This window comes from Syngnathus floridae, chromosome 18 (genome assembly GCF_059516105.1).
Source record: "Syngnathus floridae isolate MCC-2025c chromosome 18, RoL_Sflo_1.0, whole genome shotgun sequence".
Taxonomy (NCBI): Eukaryota; Metazoa; Chordata; class Actinopteri; order Syngnathiformes; family Syngnathidae; genus Syngnathus; species Syngnathus floridae.
The window spans coordinates 10,650,415-10,676,164 of record NC_142430.1 but is presented as its reverse complement, the minus strand read 5'-3'; the positions used below and the strand labels follow the sequence as shown (position 1 = coordinate 10,676,164).

Here is a 25,750-nt window from a genome sequence, read left to right as displayed (position 1 = left end):
ACAGCATGATGTCGTCCCTCTTTCAAGACTGACCATGGTATCATTTCAATTTTACACTGAAGGAGTAGAATGAGTATAGCCATTCAAAAAATAAATATATATATATATAGTATAAATAAAGAGAATACATATTAAAAAAAATCCTTCTATTGGCATGCATTCCCCCCCATCCCTGTGCTATAAAGTTAATTCAGCTGCCTGCACATGAAATCTTTCCAAAGGGAACAATTAAGTTCCATCTCATCACTTCGGGCTCTCCTCACTTGTGTTCATTTGAGGGTTTTTTTGCGGGGCCAAAGCTGGTGTCTAAATTTCTCCCTAGACAGTGTTTTCTCTTCTTAACTGGCTTTTGTTTTCTCACATTGCACAGCTAACTCTGCTTACTTGTCGCCGCCTCCAAATTCAGTTGAATTGTCACAGAACACAATCCTGTTGCTAATATGTCCCACCTGTTCTCCCCCCCCGCCCCCCGTCCATGTCTCCTTGGGGCAAAGATGTGCTGAATAATTCAAAATGGTGTCTGATTTATGAGAGTGCTCGTAAGTGGCCAGACATCAATCTGGCGGGTCATTACGGCTAAAGAGCGGCAGAGCTGCCTAATCTTCAATGACACGCGGCGGCTCATATCAGATTCTTGTTCGACATCGGTGCTACGTGGAAACAAACCCGCGGAAGGGGTCCGTGCTGCCCGAAACGACAAACCTCCAGCAAAACGAGTTGCGGACCCTCCGATTTAAAAGAAAGAAAAATAAAGGACTGCTGAAAATCGGAAGAAAAAGATACAAAAGATTTTCCGCAGCTCAAGAACAATGCTAATCATCATAATCATGACTGCACAATCTGCTTCATAAGCGAGCCCCCCCCCCCGGAAAAGGAGGAATGTGTTGCTGTTTTGTATAATTATGAATTCTTACAGACCCACTGAATGAGATCATTTGGAGCTAATTGCCGTATAGGGAAATTGAGTAATCACTCATTAGGAGCTTTCGCTTTGGGATATTCCAGGCAGGCCACTGGAAATCACCACCCACAAAGGTGAGGGAATTTCTTTGCGTCTACTGATTGGCTGTATGTTTCCATCCAAGTCTTAGGACAAACCGTAGTAGCAGTATTGAGAAGCAATATGCTCAAAGTCATGGATAGGCAACTCCGGTCAACACACCTGATTCAAAAGCTCCGATCATTGGCAAGGACGCTGGATAACAATCCTGATCGTTTGAATCAACAGCAAAACGTGTAGGACACCCTCGAGGACCCCAGTTGCCTCGCCAAAACCGTCTTGTTGCGAAGTATCATGTTCAGTACCAAGAGGCGGCAGGGTCAGGTGTCTAAAGGTCAGAAGAGAAGTCCTGGAAGTCCTTTGTCTTGAAAATGAAAAGAATGCCAAATATGGACGTATGGGTTTATCTATTGCGTTCCCATTGTCCGATCCTAGCTTTCTATTTTGTAAGCGATAAACAGCTTTTGTTCAATACGGACGGACGCACGGACGGACGGACGGGCAAGTTGAGCTCCCCAATGAGCCATCGGCAGGCACAAGCTTTTACTTATGAAATGAATTTGTGTTTGTTTTATACGTGACAAAAACCCACAATTCCGAGGGGCTTAGGACCCAGAGGAGAACAGCCAAGGAATACTTTAAATTAGAAGCAGATTCAAAACAGGCCTCTCGCTCTCTCGCTCGCTCTCTCGCTCGCTCAGCGTCTCTCTAGAAGGAGAGCGACGGAAAAGTCTGCAACTGCTTTTGTCACCACATCTTATTGGAAAGCCTAAACATGTTAACTAGGGACGCCGAAAGCGCAAGTCTCAAGGCTGGCTCACATACGTACGTACGTATATGCATGCGTGTGTGTCACTATGAGTCAGCCAGTGTAAAAACACACCTTCACACTGCCAAAGACAGACCGCCGTCGTGTATCCTTGCAAATGCCATGCTAAGAAACTAAAACACAGGTAAACGCACACCGCGTTTCACGTCTGCACACACGCACACACAAAGCCGAGCACATCCTCCTCAAGGGGAACAGACAAGGGCTTCCCTCTTCGTCTCCATCTGCATAAATCAAGCATCACTGCAAAACACACACACACACCCACAGAGAGACGGGAGCGAGGCAATGGAAGATGGAGCAGATTCTTTCCTGATTGAAGACGACTAATGGCCATGCCAGATATTATACAATGATGCAGACCGGTATGCGTGTAATTGTGCACATGCACGCACTGGAAGGGAAATGGGAACAAAGATGATACAGCGGTGGCTAGACTACGAAGGGGAAATATTCATCAAGACATAAAGCAGAGGGGCTAAGGAGCACGTCCTTCGACTTAGCAGTGAAAAGATACGAGCATAGCCGCTATGCAGAGGTGGCAAACTCTTTTTGGTGACTTAAGATGCTCTCATAAACATAATCATAAAAAACAATTGGAATTGACTTTCAAAGTGGGCTTTTGACAAAAGATCAGTACAATATCTCAATTGACAATTTGGCTATTTTGACAAGAAACATGAAGTTGACACATTTGTTGCTTTTGCGGGCCACGTCAAATGACGTGGCGGGCCGGATCTGGCCCCCGGGTGCGCCGAGTGAATCACAGCATAGGTGTGTGGAGTTGTTCCTCAGATAGCAAGCAAGGTTCAGTCTTGGAACTAAACGTTCTAATACTGCTGTGATCCGATTCAAGAGCATCCGCTCTGCCATCGTCACCCTGGAGACATTAAGCTCTAATGGCTGTGAAACTGGAAATGCCACAGTGATTTGGGCCAAATGCCAGGCGAATGGTTTGATAGTAGGTGCAAGTGGGGGTCTTCACCAGCTGAGCAAAACAGAGCAGACTAAAAGGCCAATGGAATAAGGCCAACTTATTAGAATGTGATAAGTTCACACACAGTGAGAGGCCTGTAGACAGCATCTTACTCAAGTATCTCACCGCACTGATTTTGCTGGAAGGTTCTGATGAAAAAAATACAGGGTGGAAAAAAAAGAAAGAGAGTGAGGGAGGGAGGGAGGCAGTTGGTGAGGAGAAAAGAGGAAGCCGTCAAGAAAGATGTATCGGAGGTGCGACTCTTTACCGAGCCATCCATCATAATGCAAGTCCTTTGGGCTTTAATTCGTCAATAAGAGCCTTTCCTCATTTTATATGAGCCCCGCATTGTACATTGATAGCATTCTATAATTTAACGTTGATGAAGCAAATTTGAAGCTTCGTTTGACCATCACTACATACGTATCAGCAAACCGTTGTTTACAATCACATTCAAACCGAGAAAACATACCATGAGTGATTTTTTTTGGGCAACTTTGGAAAGTCTACACCTACCTTGAAAGCACCAACGGAATGCTAACGCTAATGGAACAGCAGACAACCAACATAAGGACTACGCAGGCAAGTGTTTTAAGTGCAAAGGCAACAATCTCCAGTGGCTAACTGATTTGATGCTCTTCAAGGCACTTGAAGGCGGGCGGCATGATTGTGAGAGTGTTCCGGCTGCTGTGATAAGGCCAGCCGTCAGTCTGGACTCTGTCAAATGCCACCTGTGTCCCAAGTTAGCACCCAAGTCCAAATGGTCCACTGGTGGCAGACATATGCGGCATCCCCTGCCGGCCGTGTTGCTCGGCAACGTACTATCAATCTGTCTGGATGCTGGAAAAGTGACAAGTCGTTTGCGCATGAGCAGCAAGGACGGAGCAGGAAGATGAGGCTGATTGAGAAAGGATTCTGTTGAGAGGGAAGCACAAATACGGGAAGACTTGAAGGAAAAGTTGAGGGAGGATCAAGACGAGGACGGAAATAAGTTGAATGAAGTTCAAGACAACTCGATTCAGGTGCAAGTTGAGATTTGCTTGTGTAAGAGAAAGTGTGCAAATCGCCCACCCCCGTTCTCCTTCTGCTACTTTATCCCATCTCCTCCTTCTGCCAATGGACTCATGAGAAAAAGATGGCAAATCCTGGAATCAGATTGAAGAGCAGAAAGGAGCAAGTACAAAATTGATCCATCAACATATTTCGTTCGATGAATCAAATGAGCTGGCCAGTGTTTTGAAAAAGAATGTCGAATTGTGCTACAATTGCTGCATTTCAAAACCTATTGGGCTGAATACGGAAGAACAGCCTCATAAGGAGACGTAATTCCAAAAAAGAAAACTTCAGCAAATGTAAATGAGGGGAAAATGATTCATCAGCCCAAAAAATACCAAATGACAACAATTTGCATGTTCACATCACTTTTTCAAGTTGTAACAGAATCATCTATTCGAGGCAAAGTTGAATTTCGGGCAACTAGTTGCGCCGTGCTGATAATGCATCTTGGTATCCTTGTCTTTTTTTGGGGTTGTTTGGCCTCATTAAAAATGAAAGAAAGAAAGAAAGAAAAGAGAAAAGACACTGAGCAGAAAGAAAAGCCTTCTTTGTGCTCAGTCTGCTTGTACTTTTAACAGCGTCAACAAATCTCCTCATTAAGAGCAGACCTCATACGGAGTCGTCTACTCACACCTTGCTGCTGTCTGAACTTTGTCTCGGCGCTCGCTTTTCGCTATCTGGCGCTGTTATTTAACGAGACTGGATGGAGGGAGCGGTGCTTTCCAAAAATACAAACACGAACATTGCTTTAGCACGTCATGACGCATTTAGGATGGTGAACCTTGTCAATATTCTTCACCTCCCTTTTCCCAGAGGAGTCAAAAGCACACGCTTTCTTCAAGTATCCCTTGTCACAAGCAAAAGACATGTACGCTCCATCACACGGCCTTCCCACCCCCACAAGCCTGCCTGCCTGCCTGCCTGCCTGCCTGCCTGCCTGCCTGCCTGCCAACATTGCAACACAAACGGTCAGGCCCACTTGAGGGAAGACCTAACTGTCCTTAGCACTGTGCGGCTGCTATTACAGCTTGGTGACCTCCCGCATGTAATCCTCCGCTTCTAGCAATATGAGAAAAGGACGGAGAATACCGGACACCCTCCCAAACCGCACTCCTCCACCACCTTGGCACAGAAGAAGCATCTACGGGAGTCCTGTGGAAGTTGACGTGTGGGTTTGTGTTGCTTATACAACTGCACACACACAGAGGCTTTGTGTCTCATATCAGATTGTGGGGGAATTGTTTAGAAAAACCAGCAGAGGGGCAACGTGCCGGCCGGGCACAACTGAACCGAGAGCACACGCCCGCCCGAGGGCTCTTCAATTAGATGGTAAATACCTGGCTCTACAAGTGTCCAGGGGTCCTGATTACTTCAGACTGTTGGAAATGGCCGCAAGCTGTCTGAAGCCAGGGGCTGACTCAGGGCATGCCTGTTTTGAATACAACTCGAAAAAAACCAGAACCTTTGCGTGGATACTGAGACACTCCACGACGTGGTCTCAAATTATTCCGGGACTAAAATGATTCATGGAAGGAAAAAGAAAAAAAAAATGAACACATGAATCCGCTAATTAACTGTTAATTCCGCATCCGTGCTTCATTAACGTAAGTGCAACACAATGAGCAAAACCAAAGCGCTTTGGTTTACAGCATACCATAGAGGCACAACAGATATTGTGGGAGTATTTATGGTGGGAATAAGAGAGACTAGCAACAGGAGTCATTGGTCGATGCAAAGTGCACAAAGCGTGTGTGTGCGTGTGTGTGTGTGTGCGTGTGTGTGTGTGTGTGCCGCACAGAGAGGCAGCAGCAGCAGCAGAAGAGGAGGAGGACACGGATCAAGAGGAACGCTTACAAATATTGCAAAATATCCATCTGCTCCTTGACTAAGCAGCATGAGCATGCACACAAGTGCATACAAATCAATGGGAGCAGCATTGCAATGCATTATGTAACCACTGACCTTTTCCCAAATCATAGACACAAATAGGCGACAAAAACACACACACATGAAGGGTTATTTCCATCCATCCATCCATCCATCCATCCATCCACCCATGCCACCAGTGGTCACCAGCCAATCACAAAGCACATCTAGAAAGACAACCATTCCCAATCACATTCACATGCAGCCAGATTGGGAGGAAAGAAAAGCATGCAAGCACAGAGAGAATGTGCATGTGGCGCTAAAGATCCCCGCGGCGAGTCTGTCAAGGGATCAGCTCATTTCTTGGGGAGCAACAAATGACTAATCAAGCCTGATATATATATATATTTTTTCCCCCTCCAAATAGATCTATTTAGAGAATTTTTGCAGATTTGACATTTGCAATTATGGAAATGAGCTGCAGTCTGGGAGGAACAGCGGAAGCCAACTGAGGATTGAAGCCGGTCACGGACAATAGAAAACAACAAGTCATTCCGACAGGTGACTAGCCCGAGTAAAAGCGTTGAATAATATCGAAATCACAAGACGTCACTCTGGGTGGCAGTTGATGCAATCAGCAGCTTAGAAATGTGACAAGAGATACGACTGCCTTCCTGGAGTAGTACAAGCCTGAGCTCTTCGAAAACAATACAAGGCAGCATCACAAACGTTCCTGGGAGGGAGGGAGGGAGGGAGGGAGGGAGGGAGGGAGGGAGGGAGGGAGGGAGGGAGGGAGGGAGGGAGGGAAAGCAGCAGTCTGCCCTGCCCTGCCCTGCCCTGCCCTGCCCTGCCCTGCCCTGCCCTGCCCTGCCCTGCCCTGCCCTGCCCTGCCCTGCCCTGCCTGATGCAGCATTGCAATTAAACACCAAAAAGGAATTGGATTTTCAGGCTGCAAATCAATCTGAATGACATGAACATAACACCTCGAAAAACAGCTCAGGCAATAATAACAAAAGACAGAGTGAGACCTCCGGGGCAGAGGAGGCATCACTCCAGCCAACAATGGCTGCCTCTCGCTCAATCGCTGGCTGGCTGGCTGGCTGGCACCCGGCTCTCACAATGCACATACATGGAGGAACATCATCAAATGCCTTGTTTGCCACCAGCAAGCCTGAAGGACAAAAGAGTAGACAGAGAAAGGGCTTCCTTTTCTCTGGAAACTTGTGAAACACTTCACTTGCAAGTCATTCAATAAGAGCTGAATTGGCAAGCGAGCGACACTGTTCACATTTTCTACTCTGCTTGTCATGTTGCATGTTCATTGATAGACAGCAAAACTGCATCTCAAAGGAATCGTAGTGCTGGACTACAATTTGGGAGGAATTTTTTTTTTTTTTTAAAACAACTACGCCAAAGGCTACGCTTCAAATGGCCCGTCTTTCACACAGCACCCTTCCTCGTGCCTTGAGGGTAAAACTAAAAAAGCAGCAGAAGGTGCAAACAGGTTTCTTACCTTTCTGGATTTTTGAAAAAAGGATATGGGTTGCAAACCATCTTGAGACACCAGCTCCGAGGACGGGTGCTCTGTTTCATGTAGAAGAAGACCACCGGGGCCATGGTGGGGTAAGGCAGGGTTTCTTCACCGGAGGCGGACGCTTCATCTTCGGCGAAAGAAGTCCCATCGGGGGCCGGGGAAGCCGGGGGAGCCGGGGAAGCCGCTTCTACCATCACCTCCGTCCGCTCCTCGCCCACTCCACCAGCCCCGTTCCCGGATAAGTCGTTGAGACGGATGAAAGTCCTGGGCAGAGAGGAGCGGCCCTCCGAGCCCCCGGAGAGATTTCCCCCATCCTCGGCCATCATTGGCCTCCTGCGTGGATGAGACAGACACCATTGGTGTGAATTTAGCAAATCCCACATGAGTGACCGTTGAATTATGATGGATGATGGATAGTCATGACAAGCAGCTCGTCGACTGAATTAGATCCAAATATATGAATATAAGCAATTCAAAAATATTTCAGATATGACAAACAGCAAACGTGATGAGTCTTTTTATTCACGTAGTATATTAAAACACAAGTCATTCTTCCAGCGCAGTAAAGTGCATCTCATGAATTGGATCTAATCACCTGATTTGGACTCTGTCGCTGTCTCCAATGCGCGTCCAGTCATCGCATGATCACTTTGGTGGCTGCAAAGTCGAAAAAGAGAACAGGCTGACAGGCTGGAGGTTGTTTGCTTTGGAGGACCGCAGAGTTCCCAAGTGGATCCTTGGCGCACTTGGTGCGTCTGTGCAGCTTCGGCGCAGCGTCGGTGCGCTGCGCTGCGCTGCGCCGGTGCGCTGCGCTGCGCTGCGGTGCTGCAAGAGGGCCCCGAGCGAGCGAGCGAGCGAAGCCCCGGTGCACAAAGATCTCCCTCCCCTTCGCTCCCTTCCCTTCCTTCCCCACGCCAGGCCAGGCCAGGCCAGGCCAGGCCACGCGGGGGTTCTCCCTAACACTTTGGAAGCATCCACCAGTGAATACTTTGGGCAGCGTTCGGGTCCGTTTCTGCCTCTGTTTGAACAACTTCTTCCTTCAGGTGACTCCCAATAAGGAAAGAAAGCAATAGGTCCGCTCGCTTCCACGCGCTTCTAAATGAAGTAGGCGCCAACACTTTCCACTGCATCCACAGGCGTTTTTCTTACGCGCATACTCCGCAGCACACTTTTAAAAATCCATCCAAATGTGTCGCCGTGCGTCCAGTCAAGCGTCACGAATAAAAGCCGGCCGGCTTTCATTGTCCATCTTCTTTTTCTTCTTCTTCATACACGGCAGAGCATCTTTCGTCTTGGTCGCCACGCTCTCGCCCTCACTGTGTTCTCTCGGTTCCGTGTGTCCATCAGGAAAGCTCACACAGCTGGATGAAGATTGGAGAGGTTGGAGGGAGGGAGGGAGGGAGGCAGGGAGGGAGGGGGAATCCGAACTTCTAAATAGCAGCCCAAGCGCCTCCTCTCAAGCAAGCAAGCAAGCAGTGCAGAGGGGAGCAGCGCAGCGCAGCGCAGGGCAAAGCCGCTTTTCATTGGCTGAAGATGCCGTCGAGTCACATGCAAAACGGAGGGAGGTAAAACAGTTGGAAGCTTATGGCGATGGATGGATGGATGCCGATGGATGGATGGATGCCGATGGATGGATGGATGGATGCCGATGGATGGATGGATGGATGCCGATGGATGGATGGATGGATGGATGGATGGATGGATGGATGGATGGATGGATGGATGGATGGATGGATGGATGGATGGATGGATGGATGGATGGATGGATGGATGGATGGATGGATGGATGGATGGATGGATGGATGGATGGATGGATGGATGGATGGATGGATGGATGGATGGATGGATTGGTCGACAACTTGATTGCTGCAACTTGGAGAAAGTCAGAGTTGCCACATGGTGCAATATGGCGAATTGAGATTGACCTGATTCTGATGTGTAACTGTAGATGATCAACAAAGGTCCTGCATTTCAAAGATAGTTACATATGTATTCTTGAATCTACAGCTATAAATTCGAATGCAATATCATTCTCAACATTTGTCATGTGTAATTTTAATTTTTAGTCCACAAGCCTATGCTGTACATATTGCTACTACTTATATACTTCATCCCAGTGCGTTGAATGTTTTCACTACAATATTATTGAGTACTTTTCGCTTTTGTTGTTTATTCTCAATGAAACATATTAGGTTGCATCCCAATTTCTTTGCATCCACCTTCAGCAGGAGTAGATATGAATTGAAATCTGAGGATGTATGGCATGGCATGGCATGTATGCCAGTGGCCACTAGAGGAAGATGTTTCCTCAGGACGCCTTTGAAGAAGCTATTAAGGCAATGCTGGGGGGGGGTTTGCTTAGTCGTTATTTCTTGAGCATTGATTACTATCCCTTGTTGCATGATTCAAATTGTACATGCCTAGGTCACAGCTGCACATGAGTTTCAAACCTTTTTGATTTTTCATTAACGTACTATATTATGAGTGATTTAAAGGGAAGGAGCCAATCAATAAAGAAGACGTATCTCCTTTTTCTAACATGAGTGTCAGCCATATCACCAATAGTTATTAATAACCCAAGACTTCATTTTGTATACTCAGTGAAAATAAGAAAATCTTCACATTTTTCCCCCACACATGACCTAAAAAAAAACGCCAGCCAGCAAGCAAGCAAGCAAGCAAGCAAGCAAGCAAGCAAGCACAGAGGTAGAATTGGACTCTTTGCTGTGGCTGTCAATAGCACCTGTTCAGACTGATGAGTTAATTGCGTCGTTTCTTAACAGGTTATTGATCGAGCCTTGCGCCCGTTTCTGATTAGCTGGCGCAAGGCAATAAAGTCACGTTTCTGGGTGAAGTGCACCGGAAATAACATTAATTAATAAAACATAGCAACAATCGATCTATTATTCATGCAATGGAATCAAGGATTGGATTTTCAACACTGAATGTGTGCTGATTTTTTATTTATTTTTTTTAAAGCTCCAGTTAATGATCTACTGTATAACTTCAAAACCAAAAAGTTTCTACTTCCCTCAGCTGGTCATTATGATGAAGTTAACTGTCAGTGAATTTTGAAGGACTTGATGGTTGGGGGGGTGTCACTTGGAGGTCGACAGGAGGCTTTTCCTAATAAAGTCAGCAGCTGCTGCTCTTTGCCGCAGCAGCAGCAGCAAATTAGTCTTAGAGTGATGATTGGTGGACTACTGCACATATCAGATTGTACGTAGGAACTCAAATAATCAAAGAAGAGATACAAACTTTGAATGCTTCTGGATGATTCCTCTTTAGTTACATGGCTTTGGTGAGGTTGCCTGCCTGCCTGCCAGCCTGCCTGCCTGGCTGGCACACAAATTCACAAAGTCAGTAATATTGATCAACTTCATCCTCTCTTACCCACAGGGCAAATCACATTGTGCTCCACATCGAGTGGCAATTTTATGGAACAATAAACGAGATAAATCATCACTCGAGAGCAGCCATCAATATACTGCTACTGTACATATACTATGTGTGATTTCACTCCATCCATGAAATCCAACGCTCATTAGGCCTTCCCTTCCCTTCCCTCTGCAGGAAGAGGTTAGTTCAAATGCAATCATTACCATATTGATTATGGGATCCCTCCCTGCTCCGACATTTACAGTTTCCCCTCAATAAACGAGCACGAGTTTACATAGTAACTGTTTCCAATGAGTGAGGAAGAAGTCCAAAGTGGATTTCAAGTTTGCAAAAAGCACTGCGGGCAAAATTGGAAAAAGCTAAATAGACGGGAGCTACGGCTGAGTTCGACTTTGATCGACATTTTATTGGGTTGGGTTACAGTATATGATTAAATTGGGTGGCTGTGTAAACAGCTCATTTGCAGTCTGCGGGGGTGGGGGTGGTGGGGGGTCCTTAGATGGCAAAACCAAATGGGATCACTTAATTGCATGCCCTAGTGCCATTCCTGGTCGTCATGGTAACAGTAGCAGTACTCTGCACTTGAGTGAGACAGAACCCCCTCCCCCGATGACTTTTTGGAAAACAAAATGCAAAAGCAAAGGCACAAAAACAATATAAAACAAATCATGCACCTTCAATGTAAACAAGAGAAAGGCGCGGCAGATGCAAAAGAAAAATCACTTCATGTCGTGTTAAAAGTTACTGTCTGGAAAATTAAAACAAAAAAAATGCAAATGCGTGTGTCGTCCAAAATAGTGACTTGCACTTTGTGTTTCTCATGTGGTGTGTGATTATGTGTGTGGGAGGGAGTCTGGCAATGGCAGCTTAAAAAAGGTCATTTAAAGACAAATATTTCAAACCTGTCGAAGAATAATTGAGGATATTTTCTCTTTCCGCATAAAATAAGATTCATTCAATTCGTCTAAACAGAGTTCACCACATTTACTCACTGTGTTTGATCAGGTGATGTCAGGAACTAGATTAAGCTGATTAAGCACAAACTAATCTGACCTTTCCAAACAATGCAACAAAAGGCAAAATAACACATTGAGAAAAGTTCAAGCTTCAAAATAACGCAACAAAAGTCAAAATAACACATTGAAAAAAAACTTACTTTGCCAAGAGGCCTGCTTCCATGCTCTCTCTATGTTTGGAGTCAGCCATTTTACTTTTAACCTTTGAACTTTGCAAGGACTGCACACTTCTAAGTGCAGTAGCAATACCTGGCCAGTAGGGGCTTCCTAAACAAAAACTACGATGGTCAAGAGATGAATAGTACAAATCAACACAACAGAACCTGAATAAAAATGACATGTATTTATTTTTTATATTTCTATATTTTGTTTTGTGTTAGAGTTTTTTTTACAAGTATATATAAAGCTAAACTTTTGTCACTCCCTTTCTATCAATGTCAACTGTCAGTTGTGTCCGAGACACAATCTGTGTCTTTTGTCTGGTTTGTTTTCTAACCGGGGCAGTGGTAATAAGACTGCCTTGTGCATCTGTGTATGTGCGTGCGTGCGTGCGTGCGTGCATGTCTGTTTGTACCTCTGACCTCAAAAGTGATGTACAGCTGCTACCTGCCAATTGTGCCTGACAAGCAATCTGGGCATCTACCTATGATGTTTCCACACATGCCTATCCTGTGGAGAAGAAAAAAAACGAAAGCGCATGAATACACGCACGCACGCATGCACGCACGCACGCACACACACACACACACACACACACACACACACACACACACACACACACACACACACACACACACACACACACACACACACACACACACGCGCACACACACACACACGGCAGAAGCACATTTGATTTTACGGAGTGAAGATTGAATATACCACCAGGGATCTCCCATGCATCACTTGTCAGACCACATCGAGTAGTGAGCCAATCATTTTATTCTTTTGATGGCTGTTTTGAATTGACCAAGTCATGAAAAACAGGAAAGAATTTTTAGCGGATTATGGAAATGTTCACCTACTTATAATATCAGCATCTGTTCCACTGGTGGCTTCCCTCTGATCTGTGTCCAAATGAAATTCTTGTCTGGTCAGGTTGAGTGCAGTTCATGATCAATAAGGCTGCCCCAATTTGCATCATAAATTGCAGCAAGTGGAGAAGCTGGAATGGAAGGAAAACCTCGGAATGGCCATCTCTGCAGGGCGCCAGGCTCATTTGATTAGTTCTGGAAGTTGGGGGGGGGGGGGGAACAACCACAAAAATAAAATTAAAAAAATCATTACTTTGCAGCGCTAAGCCTGTGAGATCATAAAATTCAGAATGCATCCGTATTGTGCTATTTTAGTAAAAAACAACAACAATGCAACTGTGGAGAAATAGTGAGGTTGGTCAGAAGGGATTTAATGAGCATACCTCGCTCTGTGCTTTCGCCTAACTAGGCTACCATGATGAACTAGTTTGCCCGTTCCCTCCTCAGCCTCCATCGCTCTACTTACCTTCCATGCTGCTATGCAAACTTGGGCTTGGCAGCACATGATGAATCTATAGACAGAAGAGAAAAGATAGGAAGGTTCACTCCTGCTGATTTGTTCTCCGATATTTCCCTTTTTATACATTAGCAATGCAAGATTCTTGGGCTTCTTTTATATGATGAGACACTATGAGGTCAATTTCATCTCCGCATGCAATATGTTCAAATGATGTTCCTGATGTCAACACATGGTCCCGTATAATAAACTCTCCGGTCAATAATGTCCTTTATACACACCCACGGCTGGCTGGCTGGCTGACTGGCTGGCTGGCAAGCCATGAGAAAATTGTGATTCATATTTTCATTAGACACTTCATTAACTACGTCCACACACAAATAAGATTGATTGTAAAAGCCGTGGATCGTTCTTAACTCATCATTTGTCTGAAAATATTGACTTGAAAACAAATCCAAACTGTACTCATTAAATGACACCATCAATAATTGAAAGCTACTTTCTGGTGGAGCGGGTTGAATCCTAAAGTCACAAATGTAATATTCGAAGGCAGTGAAAGTCCACATAAAATAAAAATATATCAAATGTTTTGCGAGGCAACCCTCACCTCATATCCCCCCCCCCCCCTCTTGAATGACCTACCCGATGACTCATCTTCTTATCATACATATGAATGCTCCTTTGCCCAGCTGCACACAGCCTAGTGTACGTACGTATATAGCCAGGTCATGTGATTCAAAGGAGGAGGCACAATACTGATGCTATTTTGTTGAATGTTGACAAAGAGCGAAACAAAGAAAGCTCAATTTAGGCTGTCAAATTGTTCATGCAACGTCACTGAGCCGTTTTGTTTGCGGCTCTCCTCGCTCGCCCCGTCAAGACCGCCGGCCGACTGGTCGCCACGTTGGCCCAGAGGCATCTTAGCGGATGCAGTCGGTTGCTCATGACTGCTTTTGTGATGCTCGTGTAGCCCATCTTGTACACTTGGAGCCGTGATCCCATTGTGTTGTCTTGCTACATCTGTCATGTTTCCCCCGAGCTGGCAAAGAAGAGGGGGCTGAGAAATAGGCTTCAATTTCTATTAGTTTGTTGACATTTTGAAACGAACTGGACACATTTCAACCGATGAGTGGCTTTGCAGCTAATATTCTATCATTTACTATCATTGAATAGAATTCAATTGAAATACGAATGCAATACTCTTCCGATCGATGTCATGAAATTTGAGGTGAATTGCGAATGTTCTCACAGCAATTGAAAGTTTGAAAGAAACTTCTCAAAATCAGTCTATTTTTGACAGCGATAGAAATGTTTTGAACTCACTGAACGCTTTTCCTTTCTTCAAGTTAGGGTGTCACTGTTGTAAACCCCCATGTGGCCTCATTATCACGTCGACAGACAGACAGACAGACAGGCAGGAGACGCAGCAGCCAAATCTGGAAACAGGCATACGAGCACAGCCTTTGACAAAACTCCCCCCCCCCCCATCCAAATTGTCTCACACAACATCGAAGGGTGACCTGGCAACAAAAAGATGAAAGCAAACTGCCTCATCAAAAAAAAAAAAAAAAACTGAAGCGCTGCACAAAGCCCCAACTTCACTAAGATCTGATGTGATGCACGTAGTACCACAAATGTACAATTGAAAAAGAAATATCAGCTTGACAAATATGATTGTATTTCTGGCTTCTGTGTGCCATGAGGGGGAAACTCTTTCACGCATCCAGGAACAGATAAGGAAGAGTGAGAAGGACGGAAGGAGTTTGCAAAATAAGATAGCGGGCAACTTTCCTCTCATCTTATTTGGCTTCCAGAGCAGGAACCAGGGAGCCAAACTCTTTGGCCTCACCATCAGCAACCCATCTGTCTCCTTCCATACACTCACATAGAAACACACACACGCACGCACACATTCCCACGTGGGCCTTCTCCTTCCCTACAACGCTACACAAGTCATACAGAGTTTACATTACCTTCATTCAGCCTTCTGGCATTCCAGAGAGCGAGCGAGCGAGCGAGAGGGGATTTCTCTGCACAAGTATAAATAGTACAAAAAGAGGAATACAACTGGGACACTGGGAATCACTCTCCTCTAGTCAGATCATTTATTAGCTAGAGTAAGGTCCATCATCATCATCATTTAGATCATGAACATTATTTGACTGAAAATATTTAGTTACAGTCAAATCAAGCTTATAAAATACACTTTTGTTGTTTTCTTCTTCAGATGTTTAAGCTGGGAAGGAAGTGCAACCACTATCATGGTAGAACTAATTGAACTAGCCAAATGAAAAAAAAGGCTAGGCTTGCCAGGTTTGCTAATAAATCCAGCTCATTGAAAAAATAAAATAAAATCAAGCCTTCTCATTCTGCTTGCGTGGCCGCAATCCCGTCCAGAAGCAGCCGGCGGAGTTCTTCGGCCTCGGTAACGGGCAGCGAGCAGGTAAAGTCCTGGCACACGTAGGCGGTGGCCACTCCGCCCTGCATACACATGGACGAGAGTGCGGGCAGAAGCTCGCGGAGGAAAGCGTCCGAACTGCCGTCTAAAAGCATCAGGACCTGGCAGAGGAGAAACAAAAAACAAAAAAGGGGGGGGGGGGGGAATTATATCCAGTCACCAATAAAAAAATTCCATATTTCAAATGATGGCGAGCATAAAGAGCGGGAGGCACAGGAAATGATAGATTCACACTGGGCGCTATTGACCACGGCTGTAAACATTTGGCCGACACACACACACACACACAGGATGTGATGGAATGTGTTTGTGACGGACCGTCTGACTGTTGCTAAGGAGACAGACAAGATGAGGCTTTCCATGCCCAGTGGAACCTTTGCTTCTTTGTCCTGACTTCTTTCTTTCTTTCTTCTTTTTGCTTGTCAGCATCATGTTGGAGCTACATGGTGCAACCTAAAAGGTCACGCTATGCCCATGGGGGGGGGGGGCGCAACAACACCTCGCTGACACCTATATTTCACGAGCTCGTACTACGTTCATGATGAAAAGCAAATGCTCCTTTTGGTAGAGTCAGAAAAGTCAAATTTGAACATGTTGGCCATTTGCTAACGCTATAAAAGAACACTGAGTGTTTTGAAACAGACATCATTGGCACTATGGCTGTCCTGGTATATGAAAAGAAATAAAAGCCACCACACATTCTCTCTGATTGGTGATGGAGGGAGGGAGGGAGGGAGGCAGAAGTAGCAACAAGACAGAAAATGCTTGTAAGTCCTAACATTGCTGTAATCCTCTTCTGCTGGGTTTCTTACATGTGCGGCTTTGCTTGCGGCTAGGTTCTTTAATTCTAGCCGTCATGACGTCTTCTTTCCTCCTACTTCCAAGCCTGTCTGAGTCTCTGCGGACTTGTTAGGGATATCCTGATGTTTCCCTCCAGCGTTTAAAAGGTGGCTGCTATAAAGACCATCTTTCCTTTGAAAGGCCATTGCATCTTTTTTTTTTTTTCCATCCCACTCTCTTCTTCCTCAGGGAATTGTGAATTGCGCATCAGGAGGTTGTTTTTTTTTTTTCTTAAAGGAAGGTCATTTCTCGAGTAAAATATTGTGAAGGCTCGCAAAGGCTTATTTTATTGTGTTGATTGAGACACCGTAGATAAAAGCATTCCTCATTTTTTGGGAGAAAAAAGTTAAAAGTGCTCCCCATACTAACTATGTCAGAACGTGTGCATGTGTGTCAAGTGCCCGGGGCTTTCTACAGCTCATTCAGCACACAAGCGAGGAGTAATTGGATTTAAATTAGGCATGTTCCTCGGCTCAGAGCTTCCTAATGTAACGTGAAACAGAATGGCCTCCCTCCCTCCCAAGCCTTTAACTCATCCAGTTATCCCTTCTCTATTTTCCCAGCCCTTGACCCCTATGAATTCTTAGTATATTCATATCCATTTCAGAGCAGTCAAATGATCTGGGTAGAATGTCAAAGGTCACCGATCAGAAATTCGGATTGGTAGATGAGAATCAGCCTTCCGTGAAGAAACTTGTTTGGGGATTTGAGATGTTGTTGACATACCCGCTGCTCTCAGTGTGGCACATCGTTCGTTAAGTGTGTTGCGCTAATCGGCTGGGAAGACGGAATCTCATCGTCATGTTTGAGCGTGGCTTGGAAGCAGCTCAGCCAACATCTGGACATAGTAGCCTACATGCTTGCTGATATCAAACAAATGTTAGCAGAGGATCGAATATACTGTCACAATGAGACCGATGAGTTGTGCCAGAGTTTGACAGAAACAAGGCTCAGCGTGTGACTGGCTCGAGTCCGGCCGGCCAGCCAGGTGCGCGATAACCTATCCAGTGCATGACCCTGGTTGAGAATGGCTCACTCTGGCTCGTTTTTCTCCCCACGGGGATGTGGAGTGAGCCGATCCAGCAACCGCGCGCGACCTTACGTCTGATAACGTACAACTCACTTCGATGACATTCCGAGCCCCGTCGAGTTTGAGAATATCATACGTACTTTCTTTTGGTGATCTCATTATGGCTGTGGGGTAACCTCATATGAACTTTTCATTTGCTTTTGCGGGATTTGCTGTGACTGCATGTTTTTCGATTTTTGTTTTTGTTTGTTCATTTAGGAGAAAGTTACTTTTCTGTTTGTGTTTGCCTTTGTTAATCACACAGAAAATGTGTTTATTTAAGAATAGCCAAACAGTCATTAGCTGAGAAAAGAAAATGGGAACAAGGAGACACTCCAGATAAAACAACAACAACATAAAAATGCACTAAATCTAACAGCATAATGTGTGTGTGTTTGTCTTTTTTTTTCTCAACTATGCCCAAGGTGTTCAAAGACATTATAATGTGATCTTGCTGGGCGCATTTTTACTGGGATATTTCGTGATAATTGCAAGACTCTAATGTTTTGTGAAGAGACAGTTTCATGGGGAAAATGATTCAAGGGGAAGTCAAGTCAAAAATCTATCTTTGAATCTAGTGGCGCAGTATTGTGATGATTATTTCATGGATGCAAAGCAAATTAGGCAGCGAATCGGCCTGTTCTTTTCCGACTTTGCTGATGTGACATTAGCGAGCAGAGCCGCGATTGGTCGACGACACGCCGGCGTTTGTCCAAATATATGCAAACCCGAGCGCAAGCTGCAATACTTACCCTGTGTGGTAGAAAGAGGGAGTTGACTGCTTCTAAAAGAGCTTTGGTATCCGGCGAATCTTTTTGGCCACAGATGACAATCTGAGAAACAACGGGCGACGTCGGAGAAATAGAAAAGGGAGTCAATGGAAAGGGGAGAGGAAACAAAATGAGCAAGCATCATTCGAATGAAATACAAGGCGAAAGGTCATCCCTTAAGAGGGAGTTTGAGGGGGCTCAGTGTCAGCGGATTTGTAGCCGTAACGAGGAAGGCAGGTGTTGTCGGTGCCACTGTCTCGCCCTTTGAGCTCGTTACGCTTGCCCCGCGGCCCCGACTCATCCTCCGCAGCTCGTGCGCGTCACTATAGCCGAGAGAAACTTGACTAGACTTGCTACTCTTTCGAGTTTGTTCAAGGAAAGTTTGTCAGGGGAAACTCGGACAAATGACTGTTGTCTTAAAATGACTTTTTGAAAGGCATTTTTTGGGGCGACAAAACCTCTCGTGTGTGCGCTTTTGTGAAACTCACCTGCTTAAGCATGTGATGCTGTGCCATAAGGGCCCGGACCATCTCGGGGAGAGCGATGGGGAGCTTGGTAAGACGCTCAGAGAAGGCTGCCAGTAGCTTTTGGCACCGCTGGAGCCATTCCTGCCTTCCGGTATACTGGGACAGACGCAACACGTTCCACGCTGACACCGAGTTAGCGCTGGGCTCAGCTCCATCCTGATCTGAAAGACGCAAAAGGAAATAAGGTAAGCTACATACATGATATGGCATCCTACAAAATTGGAATGGTTTCAATCGTGATCGCTTCTTCGCTTTTATCGGTCAGGGTCCAAAGACAGCGGCTTCCAAAAATGCACTGCCTAAACTTGACATCTAAATGTCAAAGAAAAGCAAAGAGTGGAGCGGAGAAAAGGAGCGGTGTAAATTGTGGCTGGCAGAGAGGCAATCCGTCTCGCGGAGACAGCCGGCGCGGGCTGTTGGGCTCGACGCAGGCGGGCAGACGCGGGCGGGCTGGCTCGGGCGCTGCTGTAGCCTCAGCAATGGAGTCCAGCGCATTCCGCTACGGTCACACTCAATTCTTTCAGATGTCCACTTCAATCCATAACACAGACATGCAGGTGTGACTGACGGGCATGGGAAGCCGGAGCGACACGCGCGCAAGCACAATTCCATCACTGATGTGTCAGCAGTTCGCAACCTTTTTTGAACCCCAAGCTTTTCCCCATTTTTCAGTGGAGATTAGAGCCCTCCCTCCACCACCAACTATGGCTAAAAACCTGCTGTAAGAAAAATGTTTGCCTCGATAGAAATATAAAGGTCATTTGAAATGACTCATGTCAATCTTCGAATGTCGTAAAAGTAACCCGACATGGCTTTAAAACTTTGCTAAAACCACGAAGCATTATGTTACATAGAATGGAAAATGAATGTCGTTAGCCTCTCCGTTTATTAATGACTATTTTGTTTGCCGAGTCATTATTGAAAAAAATATGCGCACAGAGGTTTTCATCCAAGGTGACTCACTCCAGCACCCTTGCAGGCATTTCCTCAAACAGTCATTCAATTTGTCACGTCACAGCCACCAACGGCATTGATTTTTTTTTTTTTTTTTTGGGAGAAAACCATTTGCTTTGTTTGCCAACTCCAACTGGCCGGCAATGCATAAAACATTTCGACTGAGCTAGTATATGATGAAAGCCTTTTCATTTGAATGATTTGATTTAACCCGAGTGTGTCAGTATTACAGATACTCCTTCTCACCTTCTTTGAGTTGCAGTAGAACAGTGGTGTCACTTGGGTCGCAAGAAAAGTAGCCTCCGCCCGCCGAATCCCAGAAGAGCACATCCTGTCTGAGCTGAAGCTCCTCGGCCCATTGCAGCCACTCGATCTGCAGCGTGGCCTCATAGAGATCCAGCAAGCCGCAAACGACAAACGCGTAATCGTCCAGGAAGCCGGAAATCGGCGTCGATCTGTAAAACGGGAATTTGGATGGATTGTCATGCATTTTGAAATGGCTCCTGACTAATTGCCTTCCTCCCTCCCTCCCTCAGTGACACCATGTGTGGGTGAGTGCAAACCCATGGACAATGACAAGGGGGTCAAGATAGCGTCGTGTTGGGAAAGATATTACATCCACATTTGGAATAAATGTACAACATTGGACTAAAAGGACAAGAGCGCAGGGTGGCCTCGTAGAGACGTGACAAAGCCACACAATGATCCTGAAAATGACCCCACATTATCAGAGCTCCATAAAAGCGACCACGTCACAATGGCAGTTTGCCTCAGATCATCATGTCTCCTTCACGCAAAGGCCCGTGCGTCACTTGGTCGAGGTGACCGGTTAAACGGACGACGGGCCCTTAAGAGATTAAAGCGGGATGGAAACATTCAAGGGGCTTATTATTGGCACCCTTCCACTTGAAAGCAGAATTTGGAAAACAAACAGTGCAGTCAGTTGTTTTGCTTCTCTCTACTTAAACACTTGAGTGCTAATCACACACAAAGCGATAGATAATAAAGGTACGTACTCCTCATCTCCCCCTTGTCGGCCAAATATACTGTGGAAACGTCAGGTCCTTACCAAATCGACAGCTCAGCTCATCAAAGTACATACGTGTTGACCCCGGTGGCCACGGTAGCAAGCATTGCTCCAGCTAAATGAGTACGTGCCTCATATAGAAAAGCTGCATGGAGCCATGATGGCCACGCTAAGCTGCATTCCCCGTGCTGACACACAAGCAAGCCAAGATGACAATTACGAATGAGTGGGTCGGGATCAAGGCCAGGGTGTTCTGGTGCTCGCTCGCTCGTGTGCGTGCGTGTAGCTCTTCACGTGTGTTTAAAAAGGAATGCGGTTCATCTTGGGCGTTGTGGGACATATTTGTTTTTCTGCTGAGGCGCTTGCTTTCTACACTCACTCGCTCATTCACATTAACTAGGGCACAGAGCTGGGCAACAGAACCAGGACACCTGCTGCGGACGCCGCGCTGGCCGTGGAGGAGTCACGCAAAAACTTGTTCATCTTTGCTTGCTTTGGAAAACTGTATGCATTGTAATACCCCCCCCCCCCCCCCCCCAAAAAAAAAAGGCTCTGACCTGAAAATGTCTTGGAGATCATATTGGTGCAACAGGCTTACATAATCCGTTTAAAGTACGGGCAACCTGGTTTCAACGCTGCGGTACGACGAGACTGCCGAGAGGTAACGTCATTACGGGCTGCTTCATGCAAATGCACAGTTGACTGTAATGGGGTTATTGTGTTTGGATTTGCCATGACTGATGTGATTTCCGCCAATATATTAGTTTCCCTTTCTCATTGATGCATAAGCTATGTTTTTTGCTGGAACCAACAGACATACACACACACTTACATCTGCTGCACCTCCATCTGGTCTCCACGGTAACAAGATCGCAGAAGGGTCTGCCTCTCCGCATCCCACAGGTGTTCCTTGAGGAAGTGGCCAGCCCGCAGCGCCCTCTCCAGCAGGGCCTCGTCCCCGAGCGCGGCTCCGACGCGGGCGTAGGCCGACACCATCAGACCTGCCACCGTGATGAAAAGCATGCTCAAAATATCGCTTTTCTTTCCCTTTCATGTAATTGTATCAAAGCCTAGGGAGGGAGGGAGGGAGGGAGGGAGGGAGGGCACAGTCTGCTCTTCAAAGTGTTGCATTCGAGGACAGGTGACTAATGGGGGGGTCTTCATTAGAGAAGATGTATTCCGTCTAATTGGAACATTCCGAGGAACGCAAGGCTCACGATTACAATCGGTCCTGTGATAGATACTGAGTGAGAGGCAACGACAGAAATGAGTCTTAGGCAACTTTGTCCCACCACCAAGCAATCCATGTACGTATTTAGCATGGCAAAATACGGAACAATGATCAGGTGTACTTTTGGAAAAATGGCTACGCAGTTGGGATACACGTATGTATGATGTGGTCACCGTTCCAGGAGGCCAGCATCTTGGTGTCCAGATGCGGGCGCGGCCGAAGCTTCCTCACTTCTGCCATCTTGGCTAGTGCCCAAGCCAAAAGCTCATTGAGCGTCTCCACGCTAATGCCAAAGCGCGCAGCTGTTAACTCTGCGGAATAGCGCACAATCAGCACATTCTGGCCCCGCAGCTCCCCGTGAGGGTCCTGGCAAAAAGTTAAGACCGACCGCTGATGTCATTTTCATTCAAAGGTTCAAACAAGGGGCGCTTGAAATGGAGAAAGAAGAGGAGCCATTGGAAAGAGCATCACCTGTTCAGGGGCAACGTTGCCTTGCTCTTTCACTCCATAATGGTGCATGAAAACCTCTGCGAGCGTGGCCGAGCCACTCGCGCCCACCGCCACGTCAGCCAGCAGTCGTCCAACCTCCGAGGCCGTCCACACGCAAAAAGCTCCCTCGCGTTTTGCAGCGCCGCCTGACGGCGGGACAGAGTCGGCGTCCTCGGCACTGTAAAAGCCGCCCGACTGTCGAAAGAGATCGACCGCCGACTCAATAAGAAACAGCGCCGGCAAAAAGCAAGCTACGTGTTGTGCCTTTCTTTGTTTGTTTCATCAGTCATATTGGCCGACCTAATGATTACAGCAGGTGTGGCCTTCATGTCCTGGCCTATTTGTTGGAAACTCATTCATCAAGAAGAGAGAAGGTTGACCCCTTCCTATTTGTATGGTCACATGGTTTGTATGCGACTCCTTGTGGGATGAACAGGTGAGCTTAAGGTAGCTTAATCAGCAGAATGCATTGCTCTAGTTTTACAAAAAGAAATGATTTGGCGCAAAGCATGTTACCTCACACGCATACATATTTATAAGCCCCCTGAGAATTAGAAGAACTAGCCATGATTCACCTTGTCGCTCAAGTCTCTGGAGACATAAAGCAGTATGTCCTTGGCCACATCGGCAAAGATCTGCTCACCTGATACCTGCGGAGAAAGAAAGGGAAAAAAAAAAGCAAACAGCCCACAGATGCTCAGAGTCGTGATTCGGCATGAAGGTAACCTTCCAGCTGCTGTCAGGTGATTTATAGGCGCTGGGAATGCTGAGCTGGTAGCTCCAGCCTCATTATATGTACACGGTGGCGGCGGCGGCGGCAGCCATGCGCGAGTCGCTTCATACGTATTTGAGCCGGCATACGTGTGCCCTAATTCACTTTTGATTTGCACGCTCTGGAAATGAGGGCAAAGCTGCTACTGTGTCAAAACAATGGCATGACTTCTCTTTTTGAAATCAATTTCCACCCTTGGCAAAAGGATTCTTGACAAAAACGTCACGCACCTGAAAGGCCGTTACGTAGGCCACGGCAAGCTGGGCCTGGTCGTAGAGCATTTTCTCAAAATGCGGAACGTGCCAAGAAGAATCAGTGGAGTAGCGATGAAAGCCCTGCAAAACGTTGGTCAGTGTTTCTTGGCGTTGAAGCCTTTTCAAAGCGTTGTCATCAAACCTGGCCAACGTGGTCGTGGATGCCACCGCGCGCCATCATGCGCAGCGTATGCAAAGCCATTCGCAGAGCCTCCAGACCCTCCGAGGTGGAGCCATTCACAGACCAGTAAGACATGAGGAACATCAGATTCACTGGAAGAAGAAGAAGAAGCAGAAGAAGAAGAAGAAGAAGAAGACAAAGGTGAGAGCAAATAAGAACAAACACGACTCCGTGCCATAGGTGGCGGTTACCCACCCGGTGTGGGGAACTTGGGAGCATCCCTGAAGCCTCCATACTCTTCCTCGTAAGACTGGGCCAGCTCTTGAAAACAGCGTTGAGCCACACTTGGAGCCAAAGGAGGACTCGCTCCTGCTTTCCCAGCCACAGCGGTGCCTTTTTTCAGCGCCTCCAGAATCCTGTTCCCGCTCGACTCCAAGTTTGAACGGTTATTCTGCCACTGAGAACGACAAGCCGCATGGCAGCAGGTTGAGCATCGGAAACGTACGACCGCACCTGTTGCGCGACTCGGCCGAGGATCGTTTTAAAGCCGGGTCGTCTCCCTTGGTCTCTGGGTGGGAAGTAGGTGCCGCCGACGAAAGGCCGGAGATCAGGAGTTAACCACACGCTCATGGGCCATCCTCCGCCTCCGCTTGTTGCCTGGAGACAGCGGAACAGCGTTTACAAAAAGACAAACCCGTCCGTCCGTCCGTCCGTCCGTGTGTTGGGATACCTGCACAAAGGTCATGTATACTTTATCCACATCTGGTCTCTCTTCTCGGTCGACTTTAACGCAGACAAAGTTGGCATTGAGCAGTTTGGCAATGTCCTCGTCCTCAAAAGACTCCCTCTCCATGACATGGCACCAGTGACATGTTGAGTAGCCCACTGATGGGAAAAAGGTTCCCAATATTTGGATTTTCAAAACAGACATTATGATTTGTGCAGAACAATAAAAAAACAAAAACAATCATCTGATTTGATTTGATTTGATTTTCTTTGAAGTTCAAAACAACCCACCTGATAAAAATATAGGTTTGTCCTGAATCCGCGCTTGGTCGAAGGCTTCTTGTCCCCACGGATACCTGAGCCGGCCGAGCGAGCGAACGAGCGGGCCCGTATGAAAACGCCATCCCAAATGGCGGTGGTGGTGGTGCATGCACTTACCAGTCAACGGGGTTGTGTGCATGTTGTAGCAGGTAGGGTGACCTTTCCTTGGCTAGCCTGTTGCTGCGTCTGGGAGGTGTCGCTGGTGGCCCTTCTCCCCCTGATGCCATGCTGGGAAAAGGAATTGCTCACCATTTCTCCATTTTCCAGACCACACAGGCACAACTTGCACAGACTACGCAAGGAAAATGCCTTGAAGTCAAGGAAATCTCGGAGATACCAATCAGTCTTCATCGCAGCCCAAAGTGCAAAGTGAGCAGCAGCGTTACGGACGCCATCAAGAGCCCAAGTGATGTGGTGCTCCACCGGATTTCCATGGCGTAATTGGCCATGTTAGAATCCTGCCTGCTCCACCGGATTTCCATGGCGTAATTGGCCATGTTAGAATCCTTCACAGTGAACAATTGAAACGCCCGCCCACATTTGATGATTGCACTTCCGATCGTTCCCCTTAATTGGGCCACATTTCAACTCATGTTATTATTGTTGTTTTGGGGCTTTGCAACCGCTGTCCCGTCAGCATGACTTGGCATATTCCAATAATGCCGAATAATGCCACACACTCGATTTCGGTTGGTTGTTCATGACAATGCAATTATTCCCAATCAAACTATAAGGCACTGAACGTGTTACGCGTCTTTCCCCCCTTTTTTTACCTGAGGAAGCAGCACGGTGTTGATCTGACGCTTGGCGGCGGCGGCTCGTGGTGTCCGAAGGACTTTTGTCTGTTGTTGTGAGGAGGAGGGACTGTGCACTTGGACGCTGCAGTGACAAGACGCGCTTGCTCCACGGGCTTGGATTTGCACGCCAGTCTGAGCAACATCGTCCGGCCGCAATGTGCGAGTGGCAAGCTAGCCAGCCGTTCAATGTTGTTGTAATACCGTCGACGGACACGGGGTGTCGCGCA

At 46.6% G+C, this 25,750-nt stretch overlaps 2 protein-coding genes across 7 annotated transcripts in view; both read right to left on the bottom strand.

Annotated features, from left to right (window-relative positions):
- Nucleotides 1-11,872, bottom strand: part of cacna1g (calcium voltage-gated channel subunit alpha1 G) — a 76,930-nt gene extending 65,058 nt beyond the window's left edge. For 4 of the 5 annotated variants that reach the window (XM_088359964.1, XM_088359966.1, XM_088359967.1 and 1 more), the window contains exons 1-2: nucleotides 11,817-11,872; nucleotides 7,269-7,594 (exon numbers count right to left, since the gene is read on the bottom strand). In XM_088359964.1, the coding sequence (XP_088216090.1) occupies nucleotides 7,269-7,594; nucleotides 11,817-11,866 (376 nt within the window). In that variant the 5' untranslated portion in view covers nucleotides 11,867-11,872. Of the gene's footprint in view, nucleotides 1-7,268; nucleotides 7,595-7,856; nucleotides 8,631-11,816 lie in introns of those variants that run through there. The other variant, XM_088359965.1, reaches the window with a different exon arrangement.
- A 3,377-nt stretch (nucleotides 11,873-15,249) lies between these two features.
- Nucleotides 15,250-25,744, bottom strand: spata20 (spermatogenesis associated 20). 2 transcript variants are annotated; one of them, XM_088359425.1, is made up of 16 exons: nucleotides 25,500-25,744; nucleotides 24,844-24,954; nucleotides 24,697-24,761; nucleotides 24,410-24,564; nucleotides 24,193-24,336; nucleotides 23,935-24,136; nucleotides 23,701-23,831; nucleotides 23,535-23,639; nucleotides 23,108-23,182; nucleotides 22,515-22,727; nucleotides 22,217-22,409; nucleotides 21,645-21,813; nucleotides 20,032-20,240; nucleotides 18,793-18,992; nucleotides 18,287-18,367; nucleotides 15,250-15,726 (listed from the first exon to the last, which is right to left on the bottom strand). In XM_088359425.1, exons 1-16 carry the CDS (start codon nucleotides 25,664-25,666, stop codon nucleotides 15,532-15,534), a joined length of 2,415 nt encoding a protein of 804 aa, XP_088215551.1. In that variant the 5' UTR covers nucleotides 25,667-25,744; the 3' UTR covers nucleotides 15,250-15,531. The 2 variants fall into 2 exon arrangements, with proteins under 2 accessions (XP_088215551.1, XP_088215553.1); XM_088359427.1 differs by lacking the exon at nucleotides 25,500-25,744 and adding an exon at nucleotides 25,064-25,216.
- Between the last annotated feature and the right edge of the window lie 6 nt (nucleotides 25,745-25,750).